The following is a 27,900-nucleotide window of genomic DNA, read 5'->3' as shown; positions in this document are numbered from 1 at the left end:
CTGCTTTCTGTTAACTGGTTTATTACCCAGTAGGGTGGTACCTATCCTCTACAGTTTGTCTAGGACTCTCAACTCCAAATTGACAACAGTGTAACTGTCTCTTTCCCTAGACTAACACATCAGGCTGCTCTTAGAAGGCTGGTATAAAGCTAAGATAATTGTCCCCATTTTCTTCTCCTTTGGGAGCTGGTGAGCCCCCATCTGCTGCTCTGAACCGGACTCTGTGAATTCTTCCCCAGACAGCTTCACCTGAGTCCCCCTAGGCTGCAGCGCCTGTCTCAGTGGACATATGGCCTTGCTGGGACAGGAAGGTGGTGATGGAGGTGATGATGGCGGTGATGGAGGTGATGATTATGGAGGTGGCAGTGATGCAGCGATGGTGGTGGGGATGGCAGTGGTGGTGGTACGGCTGGAGATGATGGTGGTGATGACGGAGGTGATGGCAATGATGGTAGGGGTGGCAGTGATGGTGATGGTAGTGGTGACGGTGGTGATGGCACTGATGGTGGTAGGGATGGAGATGATGGTGATTGGTAGCGGTGATGGTGGTGGAGGTGATGGCGGTGGTGATGGAGGTGATGGCGGTAATGGAGGGGACTGTGGGAGAGTCGGTCGGTGGGCTCATGCTGCCATCTGGTGGTAATGACTGAGTATTACATGGACTCTAGCTCTCCCTGCCCCCAGTTAGGTGTAAATTGCATTTTGACATATTTTTGTTATGAATACACATGAAAAATGACAGTTTTCTGTGCTACTTAGCTGCTAATGATCGAACAGGAAAAAAAATAACTGCTTTGGCTCTGCCATTGGGCTGGAAAATATGGTAAGAGTCCAGGGAGAGCCGCCCCGCTCCTGCAGTGCGGTTCCCTAACTGTGCCCTGCTCCCAGCCCAGGATCCGGTCGTGGCCATGGCCGAGGATGGCCGGGAGAAGCCGAAGCTGCCAAAGGAGAGAGAGGAGCTGGAGCAGGCCCAGATCAAGGGGCCCGTGGATGTGCCTGGACGGGAAGATGGCAAGGAGGCACAGGAGGAGGCACAGCTTGATCGCCCTGGGCAAGGTACTGGGCACTGGCCGGGGGTGGAGACGGGGAAGGGGGGCCCCAGGTCCTCCTCTGCAGGCCGGACACCCTGCGGCGTGGCTCTCGGGGCTGTGTGTGTGTGTTTCCCTTCAGCCCATCCTAAGTTCTGGTCATTTTTGTTTTCTGTGTCTTTCAATTCAGATGAATGTGCTGCCCCTCCCAGAGCAACTTGTTTGCAGCTGCCCCTGGTGTAACTTTAGTGTCAACTGTGCTTGACCAGGCAGCAGGGAGGCCAGCGGGGAGGTGGTATCTGTTGGCCTGTGTCACACTGTTGGGAGCCAGAACCCAGGGAAGAGCCCAGTTCAGATTCCCTGGGAAGGGAAGGAGGGGCCTCAGCCTAACCCCATCTGTCCCCCGTGCCCTTGCAGGGATTGCCATGCCTGTGGGCGAGGCCCACCGCCACGAGCCTCCTGTTCCTCACGACAAGGTGGTGGTAGATGAAGGCCAAGACCGAGAGGTGCCAGAAGAGAACAAACCTCCATCCAGACACGTGGGCGGAAAGGCTCCAGGGGTCCAAGGCCAGATGGCACCGCCTCTGCCCGACTCAGAAAGAGAGAAACGGGAGCCGGAGCAGGGAGAGGTTGGGAAGAGGCCTGGACAGGCCCAGGCCTTGGAGGAAGCAGGCGATCTTCCTGAAGATCCCCAGAAAGTTCCAGAAGCAGATGGCCAGCCAGCTGTCCAGCCTGCAAAGGAAGACCTGGGGCCAGGAGACAGGGACCTGCATCCTCGGCCCCAGGCAGTGCTGTCTGAGCAGCAGAATGCCCTGGCAGTGGGTGAAGGGGAAAAGGCCGATGGGGTGCCGCCACCAGGCAACGCCGCCGGGGATACAGGGCAGCCCGCAGAGGACAGTGACCATGGTGGGTGTCACCCTGGGCTCGTGTGGGACAACGCTTCCCTCTTGGGCTGGGGAGGCTGGGCAGGGGCAGCAGAATCGATGGCTCCTCCCTCAGGCCCCAGTCTCTCGTCCTGCTCCAGATTAGCATGCAAATGGGGCGGCCCGGCAGCTGGTGGGGACAGGAAGAGGCTGGTGGCTGACAGCTACTGTAATATCTGTCACACAGTTGTTTGCCAGACCACTAAATGTCAGGTGCCGCGCTGTGCTCGTGTGTCTGCGCGTACACGGGGGGTGGCGCGGGGGGCGCCTGACAGGTAACACGTTGTTAAGTGCCCGTCTAAGAGCTGCTTAGGACGGTTCTTGCATTTTAATTGCGAAGGCAGTTAACATTGGCTCATTGCCACAAGCCTATGAGGTTGTTAAATATTTTTTTATTGCTTCGCTAGTAATCATCAGGTTGAATATAAACTGTGCTGACGGGGGTGTCTCTTTAGAAACATCTGCCACCTCCTTTTGTCCCTCCCTTGCCTTCTGTCCCCCCCCAATCCTCCCTTGACTTTCCTGCAAAACCTCCTGAGTCTTCACCGTATGTGCAGGTGGGAAGCCTCCCTTCCCAGCAGAGAAGCCGGCTCCGGGGGCTGGGCTGCCGCCTGAGCCTCGCGAGCAGAGGGACGTGGAGCGAGCGGGCGGAGACCAGGCGGCCAGCCAGCTGGAAGGTAAGGCCTCAGCCCCACAGCTGCCCGCCTCAGGCCCAGGGAGCAGCAGCCCCTCCCCTAGCCCTGGGGGGATGCCCAGGTCATCCTAGGGAGCCCTGTCAGGCACCCTTCTCTTTCTTATAAGCAGACCCCTCGGATAGCTTTCTGCTCCCTTCCCATCAGCAGCTTGCTTTCTGGGAACGTTTTATCCCTCCCTGGGAGCGTTTTATCTCCCTTACTCCCCTTTAAAACACCTGCAGCGTTGTCACCTGGCTTGTGATTACCATTTTGTCTCATTTTAAAGCAGGTTTGTTAGCAGTTCTAACACTCGCAGTATTTAAAGCCAGGCAGGTGTGGGCGTGCCTGCACCCAGATGTGGAGGTTTATTTTAAGGCTGTGCCCCGAGGGGACCCGGCTTGCGGGTGGCTGCACCCACCCTGGTCCTAGCAGAGCCCCAGCCCAGAGCGCTGCTCGCACTCCCTCGGCCCTCGGAGCTCGGCTGTGTTCATCGGCAGGGATCTGTCACCTGTTCCTCCAGGAAGGCTCCTCATGCCTTTGCTCTCCTGAGAATAAAACTTACTGTGACTCCTCCTCCAACCTTCCTGCCCCTTGGGTCCCAGCTGTTGGCTTTTGCGGCCCCTCCTTGTGACCTCACGCAGTTGGGTGGCAGCAGCCCCCCCTGTGGGCCTGCTGGGGACAGGCTTCTGTGCCATGTCCTCTCCCAGGCTGGGGGTCCACTCGCCCTCTGAGGGTGTGTGGCTGAGCCCCCGCTTGCCAAAAGTCAGGTACATTTGGTGGCAGCGTCCAAGCCTTCTCTCAGGGTGGTCAGCTGTGCCCCATGCGGCGTCCACGTGTGCCCCGGCATTGAGAGGGTCTGTTCCAGGGATCTGTATGGGGGTCACAGGGCACAGCCGCTCCAGCCTCCTGGGCCAAGCCCCTGGGAGCAGGTGTGGGAGCTCTGGGCCAGCCTTGGCGCGGGCACCTCCCAGGGCGTTCGTAAGACACGCACTTCCTGCCGGCGCCTCTTGCCCTGTGGCCTCAGGACAGCCGGTCCGAGGGAGGGCGGGTGCAGCAGCCGTGTCCCAGTGGCCTCAGGACAGCCGTGTCCCAGTGGCTGCAGCCTGGCTTCTCACGGGTACACCTCACCCTCCTTGCACCTGCAGCGCGGAAGACAGAGCCGAAAGGTGCCCCTGGGCTTCCGGAGCTCTGAGCTGCTTCAGAAGTTCGCACGTGTGGGATTTTGCCTTAGGTTTTAGTCAGGCCATATTTTTTGGTTCCAATTCCTATGCTCTGTTACCTGAACCTGTTTGATTCTTTTGATTTTCTTCTTTCTGACAAAGACTTTTCACGGTTTCCTATTCTGCCTTTCTTCCGTATGCCTCTCAACGGGACGAACAGCTGAGATTAAAAAGATAGTAGCAGGTACGAACCCAAAGGAGTGTGCTGAAGTAAAGAGCGCGCCTGGAGGGCCTCAGACCTGAGCGCAGCCCCTCGGCGGCACACCTGCCCCAGGACAGCCCTGCATGGGGACACGTGTCAGGCCCCAGACCCAGGCTCAGCCGCAGCCCTCAGGCGGGGTCCCGATGCCCACTCTGCTCCCTTGTGTTATAAATGCCGTGGTCCTCCTCAGCCCTGCTGTGGCCTTGCCTGTCATCAGGGGGCAGGCTGCTTAGGGCACCAGCCGAGGCGGGGCGCTGCCTGCGCTGCTGCCTCATGGGCCGCCTTGAGAGATCTGTGTGGGTCTCAATAGGTGGGTGGCTCCGTGCCTTCTGCAGTCTGGTCCCTGTGGTGTAGGTGGGCTCTGGCTGTAGGAACAGCCTGTCTCCTCCACAGTGCTTCACATGAGTCCCATGTGGCTTCTGGCTGGACGTGGCAAGGCTCCTTCCTCCCTCCCCCTCCCCCTCTTTTTTCCCCTTCTTCCTCTTCTCCTCCCTCCTCTTCCCTCCCTCCTTCTCCCTCCCTCCTTCTCCCTCCCTCCTTCTCCCTTCTCCCTCCTCTTCCCTCCTTCTCCCTTCTCCCTCCTCTTCCCTCCTTCTCCCTTCTCCCTCTTCTCCCTCCTCTTCCCTCCCTCCTTCTCCCTCCTTTTCCCTCCCTCCTCCTCCCTCCTCTTCCCTCCCTCCTCCCTCCTCTTCCCTCCTTACCCCTCCTCTTCCCTCTTTCCTCCTCCTCCCTCCTCTTTCCTCCTCTTTTGTCCTCCTCTTCCCTCGCCTTCCTTCTTCTCCCTCCTCCTCTCTTTCTCTCTCCTCCCCCTCCCCCTCCTCCCTTCTGTCTCCTCGTCTTTACTCCTCTTCCCAGCACCAGGCCCAGGGCTAGTCCTTCGGGGAACAAGTGAGGCCGTGGTGCCTGCCCTTTCGGAACCCTGTCCTGGAGTACGGGGAGGTGTCACTGGCACGTGGGATCTTGTCCTTGTACTGTTGACGATTCCGTGGTTGAGCCCTGCAGCACCCAGGGCGAGAGTGTGGCCCATGGCCAAGGTGGCTGGTCTGCTGCCTGCACTTCCTCATGTGAAAGGAGGTTTGCAGGAGACCTGCTCTGCCCGTCATGGCCTTTCCCTGCAGGCAGGCGTCTGGCCTGGGGTGCTGGCAGGGAGCAGGGGCTGCCGCTCGAGGGCCAGCCCCATGGCCCTGATCTCCTTGGAGCTGGCCCTGTCCCCCACATGCAGGGGTCTGGGCGATGCCCCGGGCTGCGTTCCTGGGAGAATGCTGACCCTGCGCTTCTCTGGCTGGTCATGGTGTCACTGGGGAGGCTGGGCCGGCGCATCAGTCTATGTCTGGCATGCAGGGGCCCTCCCTGAGATATCTGCTCTCACTACTCGCAAAACATCCTTCTTGCTCCTGGATTGAACTTTTGTGCCTCACAGCCCTAACCCATCATTTTTCAAAGCTTCCTATAATAATCTGAAAATGTGTTGTAAAAATTACATAATTCACGGCCGCTTGCAACAAATAACTGGCCAGTGCTGAAGCGAGTCGGACCAGGTGCTCCTGCAGCAAGTGTGCGCCAGCTGTAACCCGGGCAGGCCTGGCCCTGCAGCAAGTGTGCGCCAGCTGTAACCCGGGCAGGCCTGGCCCTGCAGCAAGTGTGCGCCAGCTGTAACCCGGGCAGGCCTGGCCCTGCAGCAAGTGTGCGCCAGCTGTAACCCGGGCAGGCCTGTCCTCTGGCCCTTGCTGCCGGCACCAGCTCTTAACGCTGGGCGCACCAGGGCTCCCCATCACGCAGGACCTGCCCAGAATTTCCACAGCAGATGGTGTTCAGGAGCAGTGGTCAGGACGGCTGGCCGGGACCTCACTGACGCTCCAGCTCCCATGCTCCCCTTAAAAGAAGACAGCTTTTGTTTGTTTTTAAAATTCTCATCTCGGAGGAAACTTTCTAAAAGTACCAATGTTCTTTTCAAAACATAGCTTACAGTTTTTCTTTTCTTTTTTTCTTTTTTGAGACAGGGTCTCGCTTTGTTGCCCAGGCTGGAGTGCAGTGGTGTGATCACAGCTCACTGCAGCCTCAACCTCCTGGACTCAAGTGATCCTTGGGCCTCTGCCTCCCGAGTAGCTGGGAGTACAGATGCCTGTCACCACACCCTGATAATTTTTATTTTTATGTTTTGTGTGTGTGTGTGTGGAGATGGGGATCTTGCTATGTTTCCCAGGCTGGTCTCTACCTCCTGGGCTCAGGCGATCTGCCTGCCTCGGCCTCCCAAATTGCTGGGATTACAGGCATGAGCCTCCATGCCCAGGCTTATTTTCTTACATATTTGTCCTAGAACAACTGAATGTGTAAAGTGGAAAAAAAAAAGAAAAACCCACCCAGCCCAGATAACCATCTCTGACATTCTGGCACATTCCTTTTGACTCCGTGTTGCTCTGGACACTCATTTTCATGGACAACAAGCAGGCTTGCTGGGGTCCTGCCGGGTGCAGCTGCGGCACAGCCAGTGGGAGAACGATGCAGCAGAGTGGCTGGCTGGCGGGAGAGGCCGTCCCGGGTGGGCTTCCAGGAGCAGTCAGGGCACAGCCTCTCCCGGGCCCTCGGACCTGCGTGTCTCACTGCGCTGTCCGGGCTTCATGGTCACGGTCATGACGAGTGTCACCAGTGGCCAGTGTTCGGGCGCACTCCCTGCAGGTGACCTGTGTGTTGTCTTGCTGTGGGCGCAGTCTTGGCCCAGCAGGATGCATGAGCAGCCCCGGCACCCTCTGACTGTGTTCTTTCCAAACCCAGAGGCTGGCAGGGCAGAGATGCTGGACCACGCCGTCCTGCTTCAGGTGATCAAAGAACAGCAGGTGCAGCAAAAGCGCTTGCTGGACCAGCAGGAGAAGCTGCTGGCGGTGATCGAGGAGCAGCACAAGGAGATCCACCAGCAGAGGCAGGAGGATGAGGAGGACAAGCCCAGGCAGGGTAGGCTGGGCCGGCGGATGGAGTGGGGTGGGGCCAGGCAGGGGGTCTCCTGCCGTCATCATGCGGCTGGGTCTGAGCCTCGGTGGCCTCAAGTCCTGAGGGTGAGTGTGGGTTTGGTTCCCAGTGCCCAGTGTTGCCTGTTCTTTTGGGCCCCACTGGCACCCTGTGTTCAGTGCTATGGCTCAGTTGATGGCCGACTTCATTTGCAGTGGAGGTGCATCCAGAGCCCGGGGCGGCGGTGCCTAGAGGCCAGGAGGCCCCCGAAGGCAAGGCCAGGGAGACGGTGGAGAATCTGCCTCCCCTGCCTTTGGACCATGTCCTCAAAGCTCCCGGGGGCCGCCCCGCTCCATCCCAGGACCTTAACCAGCGTTCCCTGGAGCACCCTGAGGGGCCTGCAGGCAGAGACCCTGCTGGCCCTCCTGATGGCGGCCCTGACACAGAGCCTCGGGCAGCCCAGGCCAAGCCGAGAGATGGCCAGAAGGATGCCGCCCCCGGGGCAGCTGGCACGGTGAAGGGGCTCCCCAAGGGCCCAGAGCAGGTGCCCGTGCCAGACCCCGCCAGGGAAGCCAGGGGTCCAGAGGAGCACCTTGCAGAGGAATTCCCCAGGCAAAGTCAGGACATTACTGGCGGTGGTTCCCAAGACAGGAAAAAACCTGGGAAGGAGGTGGCAGCCACTGGCACCGGCATTCTGAAGGAAGCCAACTGGCTTGTGGCAGAGCCAGGAGCAGAGATGGGAGACGCTCGCATGGAGCCCAAGCAGATGAGCCGAGACCTGGGCCTTGCAGCGGACCTGGACCTGCCCGGCAGGGCGGGAGGAGCGGCTGCACAGCCCCAGGCTGTGGTCCATCAGCCGGAACCGCGGGTCATCTCTGATGGCGGGCAGGACGGACAGCAGGGCCACCGGCGGGACCATGGCGGTCACCTGGAGATGAGAAAGGAGGCCCACGGTGGGGACCATGTGCCTGTGTCTCACGAGCAGCCGAGAGGCAGGGAGGACGCTGCTGTCCAGGAGCCCAGGCAGAGGCCAGAGCCAGAGCTGGGGCCCAAACGAGCTGTCCCGGGGGACCAGAGGCCGCACAATGCCAAGCCTAACCGGGACCTGAAACTGCAGGCTGGCTCTGACCTCCGGAGGCGACGGCGGGACCTTAACCCTCATGCAGAGGGCGAGCTGGCCCCAAGGGACGGGGTCATCATTGGCCTTAACTCCCTGCCTGATGTCCAGGTGAACAACCTCCGTGGCGCCTTGGACGCCCAGCTCCGTCAGGCTGTGGGGGGAGCTCTGCAGGTGGTCCACAGCCGGCAGCTTAGACAGGCGCCCGGGGCTCTGGAGGAGTCCTAGCACCTGCTGGCCATGAGGGCCACGCCAGCCACTGTCTTCCCCGGCCAGCAGCAGGTCTTTCTCAGCTGCATCCCAGCCGAACTCTGGAGGTCACACTCATCTATCTCCAGGGTTTCACGTCTGAGGCCCTCACCAAGTGTGAGTGAGAGTATAAAAGATTCACTGTGGCATTGTTTCCAGAATGTTCTTGCTGTCGTTCTGTTGCAGCTCTTAGTCTGAGGTCCTCTAACCTCTAGACTCTGAGCTCACTCCAGTCTGTGAGGAGACGTGGCCTCCGCTGCGAGCCGGCCGGTGCACACCCAGGCTCAGGCTGGGAGCCGCTGTGTCTGCGGTCAGGCCTCCTGCTTCTGCCAGGCAGCACGCGTGGTCTTCAGGTTGAGCTCGGCCGTGCGTGGAGGTGCACATGGCTGCTGATGGTCCCAGCACAGGCTACCGTGAGAGCCAGCGTCCAACCCCAAACTTGCAGCGACTCGGAGTTACAACTGTTTACTGATGTTTCCCACAGTGTGGCAGGAAGTTTTGAATAAACACTTTTGCCTTCGCCCAGCCTCAGTGGGTGCTGTTTGGTGTCCGGGAAACGCAGGGAGCAGGGGCCGGACTCGCGAGTGGGGCATCCAGGGACACTCCTCTTGGTTGGCCCAGCCCTCCATGGTCTGTGTTTTGCAAAATCCAGTTGTGGCTTTTTTTTTTTTTTTTTTTTTTTTTTTTGAGACAGAGTCTCACGCTGTTGCCCAGGCTGGAGTGCAGTGGCGCGATCTCGGCTCACTGCAAGCTCCGCCTCCTGGGTTCACGCCATTCTCCTGCCTCAGCCTCCTGAGTAGCTAGGACTACAGGCGCCCGCCACCGCGCCCGGCTAATTTTTTGTATTTTTAGTAGAGACGGGGTTTCACTGTGGTCTCGATCTCCTGACCTTGTGATCCGCCCGCCTCGGCCTCCCAAAGTGCTGGGATTACAGGCTTGAGCCACCGCGCCCGGCCGGCTTTTTTTTTAAAAGTAAAAAACACCACTGATACCTGATTAGTGAAGTTGGGGGAGTGACTGAAAGTCTGAGGCCAGCTCAGGATTCCACATGTATAAAGTAGAGGCCAGAGGTCACGAGGGAACAGTGCCATGACCTGAACATCGAGCATCGCAGTGACTGGACACGAGACGCAGCACAGCCCCAGAGAGACCCTGTGAGCAGGCAGAGACCCGCCTGGTGCCAGGAGGTTGTCCAGCCCCCAGGGCCAGGCCGACATGCATGCTGCCCCGTGTCCAGGACAAGCTCCACAGCCCTCTTGCCTGGCGGGAGAGAGGAGGTGCTGCTGTGTCCAAGCACGTGTAGATGGGGACTGCTTCCCTGAGTCTGTGTCGGCTCATCCTCTGGGGAGTTTGTGCCCCGACCCTGCCACGAAGGGGTCTGGGGGGCCCATGTTGGTGAAGGGTCTCTGCACGGAGGGCCCGGCCTCGGCCTCTGGCGGTGTCTTCCACCTGCACCTTTTGATATCCTTTGGCTTTTTATTGTAGTTTCTTACCTTGAAGGATGTCACTGGGCAGCCTGAAGACTGGAATTTTTTTTCTTTTAAGACAGAGTCTCACTCTGTCACCCAGGCTGGAGTGCAGTGGCACAATCTCAGCTCACTGCAAACTCTGCTTCCTGGGTTCAAGCAATTCTCTTGCCTCAGCCTCCCTAGTATCTGGGACTACAGGCAAGTGCCACCACGTCCAGCTAATTTTTTTTTTTTTTTGTATTTTTAGTAGAGACCGGGATTCACCATGTAGGCCAGGCTGGTCTCGAACTCCTGACCTTGTGATCCACCCACCTCAGCCTCCCAAAGCGCTAGGATTACAGGCTTGAGCCACAGCGCCCGGCCTGAAGACTGGAAATTAACTAGAGGGAAGCTTCTGGAGGCTGAGTGGTGACGCCTGCGGAGTCCCGTGGGCTGGGAGGAGGCTGCAGGACCAGGGGCACTGCTCAGCAGTTGGGAGGTACCCCGCCAAGGGGGTTCAGTCCTGGCCATTTCTGTCTTTCAGTCTCAATTAAAAACAGTTCCAGATGAACCACTGCTCAGTGGTAAAACGCCTTCTGGACGTTCCCCTCAGATTGGAACTCCATTTGTTAAATTGCTCAAAGTGAGATTTTCATTCTGGCTGGATTTCCCCAAATATCTTGCCGTGACCCAGTTTTCTTTTTCTTTGGAGGTTATTCCACCCTCCCGCTTTCTGCTGAGATGGCTGCTGTTGGAGCGGGCCGCCCTCGGCCGACACACACAGGCATCCGTGACCGCCGTGCCTCTGCTGCCGCCCATCCTGCTGCACCCTGGAATCCCTACACCCCCAGCCACAGGCAGGGTCACCCGCCCCCACGCACACTTCCTTATTCCTGCCCACCCCCAGCCCAGGTGGCAGCCCCTCAGGGAAGGAAAGAGAAACTTCCTTCCCCAAAAGCCTGGCAGACCCCGGGGTGGGGCTTCTCAGAACGACACAGAGGGGCCCCGGGGCCAGGCTGCGCTTTCTGACGGACCACAGGCTGCTCCTGTCTGGTCAGTCCTGGTGCAGGTCACTGGGCCGTGGAGCCTGCCTCTGGGGGCTCAGTTCCAGAGCAGGGCCGCAGGGATAGTGCCGTCCCGTTGCCAGTGGTACTTCTGTGCGGGAACAGACTTGCACAGCACACTGGCCGAGGGACAGATTGAGTGGAGCTCAGCCCTCAAAGAACTTCTGGCATCGCCTGAGAGCCAAGGCATTTGCTGTGATTTGAACGTGTCCCCTCCAAAATCCAGGAGTTGCCTAAGTGATAGTATCAACAGGTGACTAGGCTGAGGGCTCCTTCCTCGCTCCTACGATTAAGAGCCTTATAAAAGGACTGGGCGCGGTGGCTCACGCCTGTAATCCCAGCACTTAGGGAGGCTGAGGCAGGTGGGGATCACAAGGTCAGGAGATTGAGCCCATCCTGGCTAACACAGTGAAACCCCGTCTCTACTAAAAATACAAAAAATGAGCTGGGCGTGGTGGCAGGCGCCTGTAGTCCCAGCTACTTGGGGTGCTGAGGCAGGAGAAGGGCGTGAACCTGGGAGGCAGAGCTTGCAGTGAGCCAAGATTGTGCCACTGCACTCCAGCCTGGGCAACAGAGTGAGACTCTGTCTCAAAAAAAAAAAAAAAAAAAGCCTCATAAAAGAGGCTGCACGCAGCATGCAGGTCATTTGCTCTCTTGCCCCTCCGCCTTCTCCAGCATGAGGACGTGGCACAAAGGCCCTCCCCAGACACCAGTGCCAGTGGCTGGATCTCGGGCTTTGCAGCCTGTAGAGCTGGGAGAAATCAGGCTGTTCTTTGTAAATCACCCAGTCTCAGAGCTTTGTTAGGGCAGCAGGACGGCCCAAGTGCATCTGAAGTAGTTAAGAGCTCTGCACTGTCCCTGCGGTGGGGAAACAGCAGAACCCCTCCCCCTTCCCTTTGCCTGCTCCCTGCCCCTCCCCCACTCCCCCCCAGCTTCCTGAGCTGTCACTCAGGGAGGAAGGGCAGAGCAAAAGTGCAGGAAGGTTTGGAAGGAAAAAGGAAATTTGGAGTGGCAGAAAAGACGGTGTCCCCAGGAGGTCTGAGAGCTGAGTTTGGAGGTGTGGGCCACGCTGGGCCACAGAAAGTCTGGCAGGTCTGTCACCACCTCACACACGGGGTGAAGGACAGCAAGGGGGAGTGCTGGGAAGACAGGTCTGTGGGCGGGACAGGAGGCTGGATCTGGAGGGAGAAGATGCAGGAAGCTCTGCCAATGAATTGCCAGAGAACGGAGGAGAGGGCGTGACAGGGCTAAGAAAAGGACGTTTGTGCAGTGAGGCTTGCTCATGGATGAGTGCTGGGCACACGTGGGGAGGAAGGCAGGGTGGGGGCAGCTGGCCGTGCACGCTGGGGAGGCGGGTCGGGTGGGTCATGCCAGCACAGGACGTGAGTCTGGCCTGTGCACGGATGGGCTGTGGTGGCTTCACCCCAGCAGTCTGGTCTGGATTTCTGTGGTTCCCAAGATGTGACACTATCCTGGCCCTTGGGACAAAATCCAGCGCTCTGGCCTGGCTCCTGCAGACTCACCACCCAGATCAGACCGCAGGGCATTTGACCCTTAGGGGAAGCCAGGCTAATTCTGGGGTAGCATCTGTAGGAGGAAACATGGAGGAACAGACCTCAGAGGCCCACGGGGTCAGCTGCTAGCACGGGCCTGGGGGCAGGTGCAGGCTGCAGCCCCATGACAGTGCGACCTCCACAGCCCACGCAGTCCCCGCCACGCCCTGCAGGTGGCGCTCAGGCCCCACGGACTCCCAGGTCTCAAGGTCAACAAGTGCCCGGGCAGCATCAGGATGTGACCCTTCTCACCTTAGTTTTAGGTCAAGTGATGTGACAAGCAGGGGGAACGAGAGGGCAGGTGCCATCAGTGAAGTACCCGGGCTGCTGAGGGGGGTGACCAACCCCACACAGGAGGGGCAGTGGCTGCTGGTGCTCTACACAGGCCCCTCTCGGAGACTCAGGCCCTTCTGTGAAGAGCCCCCGCCCTGCCCCATGTCCAGGAAAACCACCTGTGAGGACCCTGCCCCATGGAATGTCCCCTTGTGGTGCTGACGTCCTTGTCTTTGGTGTGTGCTGTATACCCACAGCGAGATCTGCAGGCTTCACCAGATTCACATTAAATACCTTAGTGAGAATGTTTTTTTTTTTTTTTTTGAGGCGGAGTCTCACTCTGTCGCCCAGGCTGGAGTGCAGTGGCGCGATCTGGGCTCACTGCAAGCTCCACCTCCCGGGTTCACGCCATTCTCCGGCCTCAGCCTCCCGAGTAGCTGGGACTACAGGCGCCCACCATCTCGCCCGGCTAGTTTTTTGTATTTTTTTAGTAGAGACGGGGTTTCACCATGTTAGCCAGGATGGTCTCGATCTCCTGACCTTGTGATCTGCCCGTCTCGGCCTCCCAAAGTGCTGGGATTACAGGCTTGAGTCACCGCACCCGGCCGAGAATGTTTTAAAATGGGGACCTTGAGGCAGGGTGTCCCCAAGTCCCAGCCCTTCCAGTTTTGGGGGAAAGGCTTTGGGCCCCATTCCACCTCGGAGAGGCCAAGACCCACATGTCACAGTCTGCACACAGTAAGCCCCAGGCTGCAGGACTTAACGGAGTCTTTATCGTGGCTTCCATTATATCTTATTCGAACTCAGATTTACAGACACAACACTGGAAAACCAATTCCTCCTCTACCCACGCCTCAACTTGTTAAGAAGAAGAAATACAGGATCTAACACCCAGGAACGTCACATCTTCGCCATTCCCACTTCCTTTCTGCCCTAGGCATTCAATGTGTGCCACCAGGGGCCATGAGGACGAGGGCACCGCACCCACGGCAGCAGTCAGGTGTGAAGCTCAGAGTCCCTCCTAACAGCCTCGCTCCAGCGTCTTCTTGGCCTGCAAGATAAAGTGTTTTGTCTGAATGGCTTGCTTCCAAGTTAGATATGGCTCAAAAGAAAGCTACCACACTAAATGTGTTCTACGCAAATGCCTTACAGAGAACGTGGTGCTGGCATGTGGTGGGGGCTCGACTGGTTGGAGCCTGGGCCCCATGGGCCAGTTCTCTGTGTCACTTGTCCATGGGACAAGGGCCTCATGACACTGTCATGGAACTCACTGCTGCACCCTCCTCTGAGCCCCCACCAGATGCCACACTGGGACCCAAGCTCTCATAAAGGGAAAGCAGGAGCCCCCCAAGTTTTTTTTTTTTTTTGAGATGCAGTCTCGCTTTGTCGCCCAGGCTGGAGTACGGTGGCGCAATCTCGGCTCACTACAACCTTCACCTCCCAGGTTCAAGTGATCTTCCACCTCAGCCTCCCAAGTAGCTGGGACTACATCACCAGGCCCGGCTAATTTTTTTTTTTTTTTTTTTTTTTGTAGAGACAGGGTCTCCGTATGTTGCCCAGGCTGGTCTCAAACTTCTAGGCTGAAGCAATTCACCCGCCTCAGCCTCCCAAAGTGGTAGGATTACAGGCATGCGCCACCATACCCGGCAAAAAGTGCAACTTCTGATGAGTTACCCACCCCTGGATCCAAGGCTGCTAGGGCCGGGTAGCTATGAAGGCCATGGAGCTCTTGTTCAACTACCCTTTCTCTGGTCCAAATCTGCGGATTAATAGCTCCCAGTAAACAAGAGTCAGCACTGGCATCACGGCCTACCCCAGATACACTGAGGTGGTACCCAGAGAGGCTGACACTTAGGGAACCAGCCTCAGAATGACTTAAAGCCCCCACGGGCAAGAAGCCCTATCGTGCCAGTTGTGAGGGTGGCTGGGGGTGCCCGGCAGGACAGGTGCTGAAGGAATCCACTGCAGCTGCACGGGGCGGGCTGCAAGTGAAGGGAGATGAAGACCCGGAAGGTGCTGGGCACTTTCTGGGAGTCCTGTGTTGGGTCGATCCTGGCCTGACACCCCTCGGCGGCAGTGCTAACGCGAAAGCTTACGCGTTTTACCAGGCGCTGTAGTGCACACATTTCCCATCCTTTCTGAGGTTGGTGCCAGTCCCGGTTTACAAACACGCAGGGACAAACCCGGGACGGCCGAGGTTTCGCGGGCTCGTCCGTGGCTCGGTGGTTTGGTCAGCCGGCGTCTAAAGCACGCGGCAGGCGCTCAAACCTTGAACCAACGGGAAAGCAAAGGAAAGCTGGGGCCCCCTGGATCTTGGAGGGGAAGGGCTAGGAGGGGCCCGCGCCCACCTACCGCGGCGGCGAAGCAGCTCCGCAGGGCCTCGAACTCCCGCGCGCAGAGGTCCTTGCTTAGGCTGCCGCCTGGGGCCGTGGAGGCCTGCACGCACCTGCCGTACGCCGCGGCCTGCGGAGGGGATGGGCGCGGGTCATGGGGTCCCTTGATCCCGTCACCGCCCTCCCTCCCAGTCACCTCCCCGCGCTGCTCCTCCTGTCCAGCAGCACTGGCCTTGCCCGCGGCTCCTCACCTCGGCCCCGCAGGCGGCCAGCCGCTCGGGGAAGGCGCGGAGGCGGCTTCGCACGCGGCCCCACACAGCTCCGTTCACAGACATGAGTGGCTGTTCCCAGAGCCCCTGGGCGCCGTCATCTTAGGTCCATCCTCTTCCGGTGTCAAACAGCTTGATAGGTCGGCGCTTCCGCCCATAACCTTTCCTGCGCGTCTTAATTGGCCAGAGCCCCTGCAATTGGCTCTTGTCCTAGTCTGTCTGTGCCCTGGGACTTCGGATTGGCCTAGGCTCAAATTGTTTACGAAGCCAACCTCAGGGCCCGCCCAGCCGCGAGGGATTGGCCGGCGGAGCCAGACCCGCGCAGTGATTGGAGAGCCCGGGCCTGGCGGAAGCGGGGCAGACCGGGAGGGGACTTGGATCATGGCTGCCGCGCCGCCGCTACGGGACCGCCTGAGCTTTCTACACCGGGTGAGTGAGGGCGGTCCGCCCGGGCCCCGGCCCCACGGCTTCTCTCGAGCGCCGCGTTCCCCGGACTCGCCCCGGGCTTGAGCCGTTGACCTTGCGTCTCCGCGCCGGGTAGCTGCTGCCGGCCCCTTCGCCCGCGCCGACGCCCCTGAGCTGCCCGCCCGCCGCGCCGTCCCGGGGCCTCCCAAGCCGGACCCACCGAGCGCAAGGGCGATGGGTACAGCCAGACCCTGGGGGAACGAACAGGCCTCGGCCAGCATTCAGTGGGCTCCGACAGGAGGGAAGGAGCGGCGGACCCAGTGGACGTGGAGCCGCTGTGTCCGTGCTGCCGGCGCCCAGGTGGGCTGGCCGCCCGCCGTCCTCCCTAACGGTGGCGTTTCAGAGGACTCCGGTCCTGCAGAGGCACCCCTGGGTTGCAGAGAACACAGACATTTCGAAGGGACAGGGAAGGACACACCGTTGTAAGCCCCTCTTAGTAAACGCTCTGAGAAGGAGAGGCCGGGCCAGTTCCCAGGTGTCGTCCTGAGCAAACTGCCCTCTTTTGTCAGCCCTCAGCTTTCCTAGGCTGAACCTCAGAGGGGGCTGAGTGGGCCCAGGGCGCGGCCTTGGGCTGCCAGAAGCCACGCTAGGGTTGGTCAAAGCTCTCAGTGCAAGGTTTGGACAGAGTCGTTGTGTGCTGCGTTCTGCCGTTGTCAGCTGTCACCTGCAAACCTGTCTAGCTCCCCTTAGGGCTTGGTGGGCAAATAGTGTCAGTGATGTGTGTCCACAGCCTCGGGAATCACTTCAGGTCCACGTTTGCGTGTGTTGTCACTAGATCTCCGCGCTGCCAACTGAAAGGCTTCAGCACCTCACGTGGTCGGTCCCATGCTTGTCCTCTTAAATACTCTTGAACTCTGTTCTGTCCTGAAACTGAATAATGCAAAAATGGGTGGTTCCAGTTTTCATCCCTATAAACTCTACATCTTTGTGCCAGTAAGTCAGCATGAAACCAATAAGTCCATCTGCTGTTAGCGAACATAAAACACACGACATCGGTCGGTTCTTGGGGAGCGATGGAGCCAGTCAGGCTGAGCGGCTGTCACTCTGCCAATCCGGGCTCTTGGGAGGTGGAACTATTCATAGTCCTCTGCGTGGAAAAGGGCTTGCCTGGGCCTTGTTTGGCTTTGCTAGTCAGTAGGTAGGTACAGGAGAGGTACTTTCAAATAGCCTTACGTGCTGGTAAGTGCAGGGAGGCTGGGGGCTGTGTCCCATCGTAACCCAAGTGGCACAGCTCCTCCGTGGAGAACCACCACTGACTTGCCTCTTCTCCAAGGCTGTTCATCCCTGACTGTTGAGAGAGGACCCTGCTGCAGCCTCCCTGTGGCCAGTAGCACGGTTCTCACCCCTTCCCAGGCCTCTCTCCGGCCATGTCAACAGCGATCGGTGGGCCGTTTCCATCCCCTTTGGAGGGGTGTGGATCCACCCCTGTGGGAGATGGCACCTCATCACAGTGGGGCTCTTGTTCCCTTTCAGCTCCCGATTCTTCTGAAGGGGACATCGGATGATGATGTCCCATGTCCGGGCTACCTGTTTGAAGAGATTGCTAGTATCCTTCCTCGACGTACTGTGGGGGGGAAAGAACAGATGCAGGGTCCCAGAGTGGTGCGAAGGGTTCCCGGGGATTCTGCTGTCCCTAGGGGGATGCGCAGCTCCTTTATCATTGTAAGCAGCCGTGGGTGGGTCTGAAGGCTGCAGTACTGATGGCACAGGAGACCTGAGAAGCCCTGCGCTCCTGACGGCAGAGCCTGCAGGAGGCGCCTCCAGGGAGCATGGACTGGAGGTCCCAGGGCCCGGTCTCCCTGCGGCCCGGCGCAGCCTTCACCATCTCGCCCTTCCCTAACCCGAGCGTGCCACAGAAATCTCCCACGAGTCTCCGGGCAGCAGCCAGTGCCTGCTGGAGTACCTCCTGAGCCGCCTACACAGCAGCTCCGGCCACGGGAAGCTCAAGGTGAGCCCCTGGGTGGTCAAGGGTCAGGCCCGAGGCCTGGCCCATGGTGGTGAGGCTAGAGGAGGAGATGAGCGGCCCAGGGTGGCAAGCAGCTCTGTGCCCTTTGGGTGCCCTGGGCCCTGCCCTGGGCGTCCCGTGTCCGGCCCGCCCAGCGCTGCTGACCGCCCCACTCCCCAGGTGCTGAAGATCCTGCTGTATCTGTGCGGCCACGGCTCCTCCTCCTTCCTGCTCATCCTCAAACGCAACTCTGCCTTCATCCAGGAAGCCGCAGGTACAGGGGCCTTGGACAGTGCGGGAGGGCGGCAGATCCTCCGGGCTTGAGAAGCAAGACTTCAGCCAGAGCCCTCACCTGGGCCTGGTCCCCGTCAAAGCCCCGCGTTGCTGATCCTGGCCCATCCCTGGCCTCTCCACCTGCTGCCCACCCGCACCCCAGCTGGCCGACTCGGCCTCCCCTGACGTGCCCTGCCCCTCCCTCCGCTGGGTCCTCCGTGCCTCCCGTGTGTCCCTGGGCTTTCAGCTGCGTCTGTCCCTGTGCTTGCTGCCCCGGTTGCCATTGTTTGTTTCTCTGTGTGCCCCGCGGGTCTTCCCCTCCATCCCAGTGCCCACACGTAGCAGACTCAGTGCCTGTTCACACGTCCTCCTCAGGCTGTGGGTTCTTGTTCTAGGGCTGCTCCTCAGAGCCCAAGACAGAGGGAAGCCATGGGAGGGCGGGACTGGGAGGCAGGAGAGGCGGGGCCCCGGCCAGTCGATCTGTCCAGGCGGCAGGTGGGTCTGGGGAAGCCGACCCACAGGCTGGGGGGCAGTCCCGTGTGCCTCTGCCTAATGAGGACTTGTGGGGGCTTGGCCTGAGATCTTCCATGGGGCTCCAGGTGGTCACTGGGCACACCACGTCTGGACCCCAGCCCAGCCCCTGAGAGGGGAATTCTGGGGAGGGAGACTGAGTGTCTGTCGTGCCGCTGCTTGCTTATGGAGACCCTAAGCGTGTCCATCCACTGGGCTCACCCCAAAACCGGCGTCGAAACCAGTGTTGCCCCACTTTGTGACAAGTGGGCATGCAGCTCTAGGTGTCCCTCAGGGGCCAGTGCCCTGGGCCACCATCGACAGTTGTGACACATGACTTAGGCGGTAGATGCCCCTGAAGGAACGGCTGTGTGAGGGCGCTCTCGCCATTCTAATAGAGCTCCTCACAGCTTTGGGGCCAAGGCAGTACCAGCCATTTATCCTCACCATTCAGCGGGTCAGAGGGCCCCGGGCTCCCAGGCCACTCCCGTGGCTGTGGTTGGTGCATGTACGTTGTGGCTTCAGTGGTCTCGGGGACATGCCCTGGGGTGGGGGCTGCAGCAGGTAGGGGGATGGGGCATGGCAGGCCCCGAGGTTGGGAAAGGCTGTTCTTCAGACCCTGGGTTCCTGTTGGCACTAGAGTCTCTCCTGAGCAGAGGCAGTTGTGGATGGTGGCTGTCGCCTGCCGTGCCTGGGCACCGGCCCTGGGCGGGGCACAGGATGTGGGAGGTGTCACGACAGCCCTGTGAGGAAGGCAGGCGCACATGAGAGACGGGGCGCCCCCCGCCAGGCGGCGGGTGTGCAGTGAGGATGGCCTACCCCATGCACGCAGAGCGTCAGAAAGAGGAAAGAGACACAGAACGCAGCTGACAGTTAAAGACGGGTTTTCTGTTTTGTTTTGTGTTTTTTTTTGAGACAGAGTCTTGTTCTGTCGCCCAGGCTGGAGTGCAGTGGCGCGATCTCAGCTCACTGCAAGCTCCACCTCCCGGGTTTACGCCATTCTCCTGCCTCAGCCTCCCGAGTAGCTGGGACTACAGACGCCCGCCACCGCGCCCGGCTAGTTTTTTGTATTTCTTAGTAGAGACGGGGTTTCACTGTGTTAGCCAGGATGGTCTCGATCTCCTGACCTCGTGATCCGCCCGCCTCGGCCTCCCAAAGTGCTGGGATTACAGGCTTGAGCCACCGCGCCCGGCCCAAGACAGGTTTTCTTTAGTTAAAACCTGAGAGGCGCCCCCAGCCGATTGTGGTCAGAAGCCCCTTCTCTTACAGACTAAGCGTGTATTGGTTTTGGGGTGAGGGCTCGTCAGGAGCTCGGAACGTGTGTGTGTGGAGAGGTTCGTGGCCGGGGTGGAAGGACGGGAGGTTATCTTGGGACATCTTTCCAGCCCGGAGGTGGGTTTTCTCGAAGCTGGCGTCTTCCCGGCCGGAGGAGGGTTGTCTCGGGCTGGCATGTCTTTGGTCGGGGAGGAGTTTGGAGTGTTTCTGGTTGGAGATGTTATTTGTAGTTTATGGTTGTGCTGACTTTAGCCATTAGGCTGATGCCTTTTGGATTTAGGCGGTTTTTGGTTAAGGTGAACTTTAGAATGAGGGGCTTGTCCAAGACGGTGATGCTCCTGCTCTGTCACAGAGGAGGGCCAGCGCGAGGTGGCAGGCGGGTGCCCTGGGCTCCTGCGGGAAGATGGCAGCTGCAGGGGGTCAGTTTATCCAGCCACTGACTCAGCTTGTGGCTGCCACCCTGGGCCCAGGGACAGCCAGGGGCGTCGTCTGCGAATCACAGGGCCAGCCTGCCAGGGTGGCGAGTGGATTCATCTGTGACTGAGGCTCTCCAAGGGTTCTCAGAGGCGCGGCTGTCAGCATGAGCCCTGAAAGGATGCCTCGGCTCCAGGTGCAGGCTCAGGAGGCTCTGGGGCCGGAAGATTTAAGGACAGAAGTCCCAGTTCACCGTGAGAGGAACTCTCAGGGCAGGGGAGCCCGAGGCGGCTGAGACTGAGGATGGGTGGGTCCAGGCGGAGCTTTCAGGCTGTGATAAGAAGGCTGGTGTCTCCCTCCAGGCCCCGGCAGCCTCCGAGGGGTCCCTGGTGCACCTGGGGCAGGGAGAGTGGGCTGCAGAGAGGCCGCACCAGCTCAGGCACCAGGGGTTGCCAGCCCGGGGGAGGCGAGGTGGTTGCATGGAGAGAGACTCGCCTCTGTGGGGCATGGGTAGGGGGAGCTGAGGGTCTGCTCTGGTGTGGCCTCTGCGGGGTCCTGGAGGAAGGCGTGCCAGTGGCCGTGACAGAAGGGCCCGGGTGGCAGGAACTTGCCACCCTGGAGTGGGCCCAGTTCACCATGTTCTGCAGGGAGCAGCGGTGCCAGGCTCAGCCCTGCCCCCCACTTGCCTTTTATGTTCTGCAGCTTTTGCGGGGCCCCCAGATCCTCTGCACGGGAACAGCTTGTACCAGAAGGTTCGGGCGGCCGCGCAGGTGAGCCCAGGAGCAGTGTCGCTCTGCGGGGTGCCCTTCCTCCTGTAGAGGGCAGGACTGGGGCCAGGATGTCAGCTGGGGGGTTTGCAGTTCCCCTGCCCGGGACCCCTGCCTCTGGGGGACAGAACACAGCTGATACGAGTGGCAGGGCGAGTACAGGAGGCCCCGGCATGAGGACGCTGAGGGCCTCCGCCTCCCCATGTAGGACTTGGGGAGCACCCTGTTCTCGGACACCGTGTTGCCACTGGCTCCCTCCCAGCCTCTGGGGAACCCGCCTGCCACAGGTAGGTGACCGAGGGGACTGTGTCCAGTCCCGGCACCGGGTTTCTGCCTCCCTGAGTGTCCTCGGCGTCTGTGCCACCCATGGGCAGGGCCGACGGTGGGGGCCGACTTGCCGCTGACAGAGGACCCTCTGCAGGCATGGGCTCCCAGGCCAGGCCGCACGGCACCCTCCAGGGTTTCGGCTACAGCAAGGAACATGGCCGCACGGGTGAGTGGGAAGGGCCTGCATGGGCCCCGGCATCTCAGGGTACAGGAATGAGGAGGGCGGTGGGGGCCGGACCATGCTGCCCCACCTGGTAGCTGCTGCCCCCCGTCCCCTCCCCTACATGGCCTCAGCCCTTCCTGGGGCTGTCCCCACTGCTGCCGTGGGGGTGGGGCAGGTGTGGCCAGGGCTGCTTTACGGACAGGCGAGAGAAACCAGGCCCAGCAAGAAGTCAGGGCTGGGCCCCATGGCAGGGGGAGTCCCACTCCGAGAGGGGCTGAGGGCTGTCCCCTGGCTGTAGTGTGAGTGACTCGGGCAGTCCTGTGTGGAGCTGTTACAAGCTGGGGCAGTGCCAGTGGACAACTACTCGTTAGCGCCAGAAGAACCACAGGTGGCACCACGGCCTGCAGCTGGGACCCAGCCCCCGGCCCAGCTGTGCCCTGCTGCCAGGCCCCGGGCGGTGTCTCGCCGCTCACCGTTAGGCTGTGTCACACTGTCCTGCACGCAGCCCGGGGCTCCTGCTGACACTTTGGTGTGGGGGCACCTTCTACAGGGAGCTCACACGGGAAAGGCCGGCCCCTCCCCAAGCCCTGGACACACCTCCCTGAGCCAAGGCCGAGCCCAAGCCCCTTAGGACACCCTCACCCCCAGAGGACAGAGCAGAGGGACGGAGGCATAACTGCTGTGAGCTGGGTGTCTAGGCCACTGGGTGTGGGAATGCCAAAGTGGAGTCCACCGGGAGCTTCCAGAGGGCCTGGGGTCCACCCGGAGGCCTCCCTCCCTGCAGCGTGTACCCCGACCTCCCCAAGCCTGAGCAGGGAGCCCATGCGGGCACCCCGCTCCCAGAGAACGTGGGTGGGGGCCGCACTGGGCGGCCGTCCCATCTCCCTCTCCTCAGGTGCAGGCTCGGCAGGCGAAGCCTTCCTCTCCACCATCCAGAAGGCCGCGGAGGTGGTGGCCAGCGCCATGCGCCCCGGGCCCGAGAGTCCCAGTACCCAGAGGCTCCTGCCGCGGGGTGACACCTACCAGCCTGCCACGATGCCTTCAGCCAACCACGGTCCCCCAACCCTGGGGAACCCACTCCCTGGGGCTATTCCAGGTCCCCGAGGTATCGAGGCGAGGGCTCCTCCCCTTGGGGTCTGGGTCACTCCTTCCTGTCACCGCTGGGGCTTTGCAGCCATGGAGGCAAATCCCAGGGCCTCCCACACAGCAGGAGGGGACGGGACCCGAGGTGGAAGCAGATGCCCACTGGGGCTGGTGTTTGCTGAAGCTGGAGCCAAGGTGGCCGGCTACCCATCCTCAGCTCAGGACTCAGTCCCCAAGGCCTTGGTCCAGGGCCCCGGGAGGTGGGCATGGGGCTGGCCTGAAGCCCTGGGGATCTCACCGGCCATCCTGTTTCCTCCAGCCATGAGGCATCAGCCTGGGCAGGCCGGAGGGGGCTGGGACGAGCTGGACAGCAGCCCCAGCTCTCAGAATTCCTCCCAGAACAGTGACTTGAGCAGGGTCTCAGACTCGGGCAGTCATTCTGGCAGCGACAGCCATTCAGGGGCCAGCCGGGAGCCGGGCGACCTGGCAGAAAGGTGAGTGGAAGCTGCTGGGTATGCGGGAGTGGTCTCAGAGCCACCACACCACCCCCCTCCCAGCGCGGCTCCTGCTCTCCAGGTTCTCCCCAGGGTGAGGCAGGGGTGGGGGCACGGCCCCAACTCACCCCTGACCCGGCCATTCCCCCTGGCAGGGTCGAGGTGGTAGCCCTGAGTGACTGTCAGCAGGAGCTGAGCTTGGTGAGGACTGTGACTCGGGGACCATGCGCCTTCCTGAGCCGCGAGGAGGCACAGCACTTCCTCAAAGCGTGAGTGCGCCTGGACCCGCCCGGCTCTGCCCCAGCCCCAACCCTGGGTGAGGGAGGAGGGGACGGGCTGCACTCGCCACCCAGGTGTCCCCTCTGTGCAGGTGTGGACTGCTCAACTGTGAGGCTGTGCTGCAGCTGCTGACCTGCCACCTGCGTGGGACCAGTGAGTGCACGCAGCTGGTGAGCTGCGCATGCGGGCGGGAGGGCGTGCCTGTGTGCACATGCCTGTGTGTGGACGTTCCCGTGTGTGTGTGTGTGCGCGCGTGTGTGTGAACATTCCTGTGTGTGTGCCTGTGCATGTGTGTGTGCCTGTGTGTGTGTGTGTGCCTGTGTGTGTGTGTGCGCCTGTGTGTGTGCCTGTGTATATGCCTGTGTGTGTGCCTGTGTGTGTGCGCCTGTGTGTGTGTGTGCCTGTGTGTGTGCCTGTGTGTGTGCCTGTGTGTGTGCCTGTGCATGTGTGTGTGCCTGTGCATGTGTGTATGCCTGTGTGTGTGCCTGTGCATGTGTGTGTGCCTGTGCATGTGTGTGTGCCTGTGTGTATGCATGTGTGTGTGCCTGTGTGTGTGCCTGTGCATGTGTGTGTGCCTGTGCATGTGTGTATGCCTGTGCATGTGTGTGTCTGTGCATGTGTGTATGCCTGTGCATGTGTGTGTGCCTGTGTGTATGCATGTGTGTGTGCCTGTGTGTGTGCCTGTGCATGTGTGTATGCCTGTGTGTATGCCTGTGTGTGTGCCTGTGCATGTGTGTATGCCTGTGCATGTGTGTATGCCTGTGTGTGTGCCTGTGTGTGTGCCTGTGCATGTGTGTGTGCCTGTGCATGTGTGTATGCCTGTGTGTGTGCCTGTGCATGTGTGTGTGCCTGTGTGTGTGCCTGTGCATGTGTGTGTGCCTGTGCATGTGTGTATGCCTGTGTGTGTGCCTGTGTGTATGCCTGTGTGTGTGCCTGTGCATGTGTGTATGCCTGTGTGTGTGCCTGTGCATGTGTGTATGCCTGTGCATGTGTGTGCCTGTGCATGTGTGTATGCCTGTGCATGTGTGTGTGCCTGTGTGTATGCCTGTGCATGTGTGTGTGCCTGTGTGTATGCATGTGTGTGTGCCTGTGTGTGTGCCTGTGCATGTGTGTATGCCTGTGTGTATGCCTGTGTGTGTGCCTGTGCATGTGTGTATGCCTGTGCATGTGTGTATGCCTGTGTATGTGCCTGTGTGTGTGCCTGTGCATGTGTGTATGCCTGTGTGTGTGCCTGTGCATGTGTGTATGCCTGTGCATGTGTGTATGCCTGTGTGTGTGCCTGTGTGTGTGCCTGTGCATGTGTGTATGCCTGTGTGTGTGCCTGTGCATGTGTGTGTGCCTGTGTGTGTGCCTGTGCATGTGTGCGTGTGTACATGACTTCATGTGTGTGGTTGTGTATGTATGTGCCTATGTGTGTGTGCGTGCACATGAAAGTGTGGACACGCATGGGCATGTTGCGGGGGCATGCAGAGGAATGAAGGTAAGGCGAACGGGGCAGCAGGTCACGTGCTTCTCGCTGAGGTGTGTCCAGGAGCCGGGGAGGACATGGCTCTGGTGTCTGGGAACTGGGGTGTAAGGCGGTAGGGACAGGGCTCTGGTGTCTGGGAGCTGGGGTATAAGGCAGTGAGGACAGGGCTCTGGTGTCTGGGAACTGGGGTGTAAGGCAGTGAGGACAGGGCTCTGGTGTCTGGGAGCTGGGGTGTAAGGCAGTGAGGACAGGGCTCTGGTGTCTGGGAACTGGGGTGTAGGGGCTCTGGTGTTCGGGAGCCGGGGTGTAAGGCAGTGAGGACAGGGCTCTGGTGTTCGGGAGCCGGGGTGTAAGGCAGTGAGGACAGGGCTCTGGTGTCCGGGAGCTGGGGTGTAAGGCGGTGAGGACAGGGCTCTGGTGGAGCTGTCCCTGGTGCCTCCTGGCACTCCGGTCGTTGAGGAGGAGGGAGAATAGGGAGAGAGATGGCCAGACAGGCCTCCCTGGCATGGACCTGCTGCCCCATGCGTGCTAATGTCCCCTCCCTTCGTCCGCAGAGGGCCCTGTGTGCCATTGCCTCCCTGGGGAGCGCCGACCTCCTTCCCCAGGAGCACATCCTCCTCCGCACCCGGCCGCGGCTGCAGGAGCTCAGCATGGGCAGCCCGGGACCTGTGACCAACAAGGCCACCAAGGTGGGCAGCTGCAGAGTGCCACACACACACGGGTCCAAGGGTACAGCAGGACATACACTGCAGTCCACGGCCACCCTGTCCCTGCCCGGCGCTTGGTCAGCCCTTCCCGGACCCGCCTCCCGAGTCCCTGTCCCGCTGGCAGAGGGAGCAGCAGTGAGTCAGGGTCCTCACCTCCCCACTCCCTTCCTGCCTTCCACCCCAACTCCGCAGCACTCACGGGACACTGGCCTCTACCTGTTCCTGGAAGCCCCCAAACTCCTCTGCCTTAATGTTCCTGCCCTTGTGTCTCGGCTCACACCCACCTCTTCCAGGAAGCCCTCCCTGACTGCACGTGCAGTTTGCCACCCATGGCCCAGCTCATGCTCAGCTCCGGAGGGCAGAAGTGGTTCCATTGATCTCTGTGCACTTGAACACTCCGAACTGCCTGGAGGCTGCTGGAATCACACTGGGAGGCCTCTCTTTGCTACCAGGCCCTGGCACCCTCCCTCTGCCTGTGGACACCCCCAGTTTCTTTCTTCCTGTTTTCTCCCTGGCTGCTGGAAACACAGGACCTCAGTCACCCATCCCCAAGTCGTCCTTATCTAGCTCACCTTTCAGTCAGAGCGACAAGTGAGCCTGGGGTTTGCACCACCACAGGCGAACCTCGTAGTGGGGTTTCTAAAACGGGCATGCTGGAAGAACCCTGCGTCCAACAGTTGGAAACACCCAGATATGCCGGGCCATGTGTGTTCACTCCCTCCAGCAGTGCCTGGTGGGTTATGACGGGGAGGGTGTCCGTTGGTATAGTAGTGAGTGAAGGAACAAGATTTGAGGTGTGTGTGTGACACCTGCCCCCTGTCGCCAGCACCAGCCCAGCAGCTGCTCTCAGTGGGATGACAACTGGGTGCACTGCTCCAGCCCCCTCCTGGCAGCCGGTGTCCTGCCCAGAACTGGCCCTGCCCTCTGAGTGAAGGGACTGAGGAGGCCCTAGGGAGAGGCGGGCCCTGGTCCCCACAATTTCCAGGGTTGCATAGGAATCTCCCTGGTTCCTCCTTCCTTCCTCTTGCAGATCTTGAGGCACTTTGAGGCCTCCTGTGGGCAGCTGTCCCCTGCCCGGGGCACCTCAGCCGAGCCTGGCCCCACAGCCGCCCTCCCAGGCCCATCTGACCTGCTGACCGATGCTGTGCCTCTTGCTGGGAGCCAACTCTTCCTCCAGCCTCTGAGTTCAACCGCAGTCTCATGCCGGAGCCCTGTTCCCTCATCTGGGATGCCGCCCAGCCCTGTGCCCACCCCACCCCCAGATGCCTCCCCCATTCCAGCCCGCGGAGACCCCAGCAAGGCCAAGGCCAGACTGGCAGAAAGCAGGGGGTGGGGACCTGAACAGGTCCTAGGGGGCACAGACAGCCCAAAGAGAGGCCCCAGCGACTGTGCGTGGAGCCGCGACTCCTTGTTTGCTGGTATGGAGCTGGTGACCTGCCCCCGCCTGGTGGGTGCCGGGGCTGCTGCGGGAGAGTCCTGCCTTGATGCTCCCCAAGCCCCCCAAACATCATCCCAGAGGACAGCAGTCAAAGAGCCTCCTGGCTCAGAGCCGTCAGCTTTCGCGTTCCTGAACGCCTGACCCGACGGCCTGGCCCTGGAGCCTTCAGCTTCAGCTGCTGCCCGGGGGGCTCTGTGCTGCCTGAGCAGCCTCAACCGTAGCTGCTACAGTCTCCAGGCAACTTGACCTGAGAGGAGGACCCTAGGGCTACCTCAGTTTCCCCCATCTCCTCTGCCAGAGGCTCTGGCTATTTGGACTTGAATCCCTACAAGGGATAGGCAGGTGGCAGGGCCTCAGAAATGTTGATCTCAGGAGTCCCAGGGGGCAGCCCCTGCTTGTCTTGCCCTCAGACATGAGGTTTCTTGTGTGAATATGGAAGCGACTACCAGGTTCTTTATTTCATTTTGATCTCAGCTCCCTCCTTCCCCAGGAGGTCATGAGCAGTAAGCCACCGCCTCCCCATCCCTTCGGGGTGGGCTGGGGGCTGAGGCTGGGTTTGGTGCACGTGGGCTGAGGGTGTCTTGTCCGGGCTGCCTTGTGCCGTCTGGTCTTTGACCATTTCAAGTTTCAGATCCCCACGTGACCCTTCCCTGGCTCTCACCTGCTCCTTCATGCTGTAATTGCTTCCCGCACACGAAGCCTCTGATTGGAGCCTCTGGTCCATCTCAGAAGAACCTTCCGAGAGCGCTGGGGTTTATGCTTTCTGAATAAACACTACTGTTTACATGAAGCTGGGCCATTTATTTTTCTTCTTTTGTGTATGTGCATTTTAATAAAAATACCGTCAATAAGGGGCACACGCAGAGGACTGCTTGCCTCAAAGTAGGGACGGGCGTTATTCCTAAAACGTGTGGTAGAACTCCCCAGTGGCACTATTCTTGCAGTTAACCTTAATGGCAAGGTTTTAAACTATGAAACTCAGTTTCTTTTTTTTTT

At 60.2% G+C, this 27,900-nt stretch overlaps 3 protein-coding genes across 16 annotated transcripts in view; 2 read left to right on the top strand and 1 right to left on the bottom strand.

Moving 5' to 3' along the window:
- LOC105469292 (solute carrier family 38 member 10) overlaps window positions 1–8,881 on the top strand; it is a 52,926-nt gene extending 44,045 nt beyond the window's left edge. For 3 of the 4 annotated variants that reach the window (XM_011720180.3, XM_011720182.3, XM_011720183.3), the window contains 6 exons: window positions 889–1,056; window positions 1,446–1,934; window positions 2,509–2,628; window positions 4,006–4,029; window positions 6,820–6,996; window positions 7,206–8,881. In XM_011720180.3, the coding sequence (XP_011718482.2) occupies window positions 889–1,056; window positions 1,446–1,934; window positions 2,509–2,628; window positions 4,006–4,029; window positions 6,820–6,996; window positions 7,206–8,335 (2,108 nt within the window). In that variant the 3' untranslated portion in view covers window positions 8,336–8,881. The remainder of the gene's footprint in view (window positions 1–888; window positions 1,057–1,445; window positions 1,935–2,508; window positions 2,629–4,005; window positions 4,030–6,819; window positions 6,997–7,205) is intronic. The other variant, XM_011720181.3, reaches the window with a different exon arrangement.
- Window positions 8,882–13,533: 4,652 nt separating this feature from the next.
- LOC112424529 (NADH dehydrogenase [ubiquinone] 1 alpha subcomplex assembly factor 8) lies at window positions 13,534–15,414 on the bottom strand. The gene is made up of 3 exons (XM_071081814.1): window positions 15,279–15,414; window positions 15,047–15,157; window positions 13,534–13,745 (listed from the first exon to the last, which is right to left on the bottom strand). The coding sequence occupies exons 1-3, from the start codon at window positions 15,360–15,362 to the stop codon at window positions 13,716–13,718; spliced, it is 225 nt and encodes a 74-aa protein (XP_070937915.1). The 5' UTR covers window positions 15,363–15,414; the 3' UTR covers window positions 13,534–13,715.
- A 168-nt stretch (window positions 15,415–15,582) lies between these two features.
- Window positions 15,583–27,694, top strand: LOC105469291 (TEPSIN adaptor related protein complex 4 accessory protein). 11 transcript variants are annotated; one of them, XM_071081813.1, is made up of 13 exons: window positions 15,583–15,725; window positions 17,235–17,307; window positions 17,618–17,709; window positions 17,887–17,980; window positions 20,881–20,948; window positions 21,154–21,232; window positions 21,367–21,438; window positions 22,337–22,540; window positions 22,838–23,012; window positions 23,168–23,281; window positions 23,383–23,461; window positions 25,314–25,448; window positions 26,497–27,694. In XM_071081813.1, exons 1-13 carry the CDS (start codon window positions 15,678–15,680, stop codon window positions 27,043–27,045), a joined length of 1,782 nt encoding a protein of 593 aa, XP_070937914.1. In that variant the 5' UTR covers window positions 15,583–15,677; the 3' UTR covers window positions 27,046–27,694. The 11 variants fall into 11 exon arrangements, with proteins under 11 accessions (XP_070937914.1, XP_011718480.2, XP_011718471.2 ...); XM_071081808.1 differs by lacking the exon at window positions 15,583–15,725 and adding an exon at window positions 15,744–16,061 and having other exon boundaries at window positions 22,331–22,540; XM_011720178.2 differs by lacking the exon at window positions 22,337–22,540.
- The last annotated feature ends 206 nt before the right edge of the window (window positions 27,695–27,900 follow it).

The sequence above is a fragment of the Macaca nemestrina genome, chromosome 17, assembly GCF_043159975.1.
Source record: "Macaca nemestrina isolate mMacNem1 chromosome 17, mMacNem.hap1, whole genome shotgun sequence".
In the NCBI taxonomy this organism is placed as follows: domain Eukaryota; kingdom Metazoa; phylum Chordata; class Mammalia; order Primates; family Cercopithecidae; genus Macaca; species Macaca nemestrina.
The sequence above is the reverse complement of the archived record's forward strand: the minus strand, read 5'-3'. Positions and strand labels throughout refer to the sequence as shown.

What these genes read in the sequence shown, in the direction of transcription:
- LOC112424529 (XM_071081814.1), bottom strand. Translation starts at nt 15,362, where the DNA reads ATGTCTGTGAACGGAGCTGTGTGGGGCCGCGTGCGAAGCCGCCTCCGC. An exon ending in TGGCCGCCTGCGGGGCCGAG is followed by an intron (nt 15,158 to 15,278) that starts GTGAGGAGCCGC and finishes TCCCCTCCGCAG; the next exon opens with GCCGCGGCGTACGGCAGGTG. An exon ending in GGAGCTGCTTCGCCGCCGCG is followed by an intron (nt 13,746 to 15,046) that starts GTAGGTGGGCGC and finishes TTTATCTTGCAG; the next exon opens with GCCAAGAAGACGCTGGAGCG.
- LOC105469291 (XM_024788952.2), top strand. Translation starts at nt 15,936, where the DNA reads ATGGGTACAGCCAGACCCTGGGGGAACGAACAGGCCTCGGCCAGCATT. An exon ending in AGGTTCGGGCGGCCGCGCAG is followed by an intron (nt 20,949 to 21,153) that starts GTGAGCCCAGGA and finishes CTCCCCATGTAG; the next exon opens with GACTTGGGGAGCACCCTGTT. An exon ending in GGGGAACCCGCCTGCCACAG is followed by an intron (nt 21,233 to 21,366) that starts GTAGGTGACCGA and finishes GACCCTCTGCAG; the next exon opens with GCATGGGCTCCCAGGCCAGG.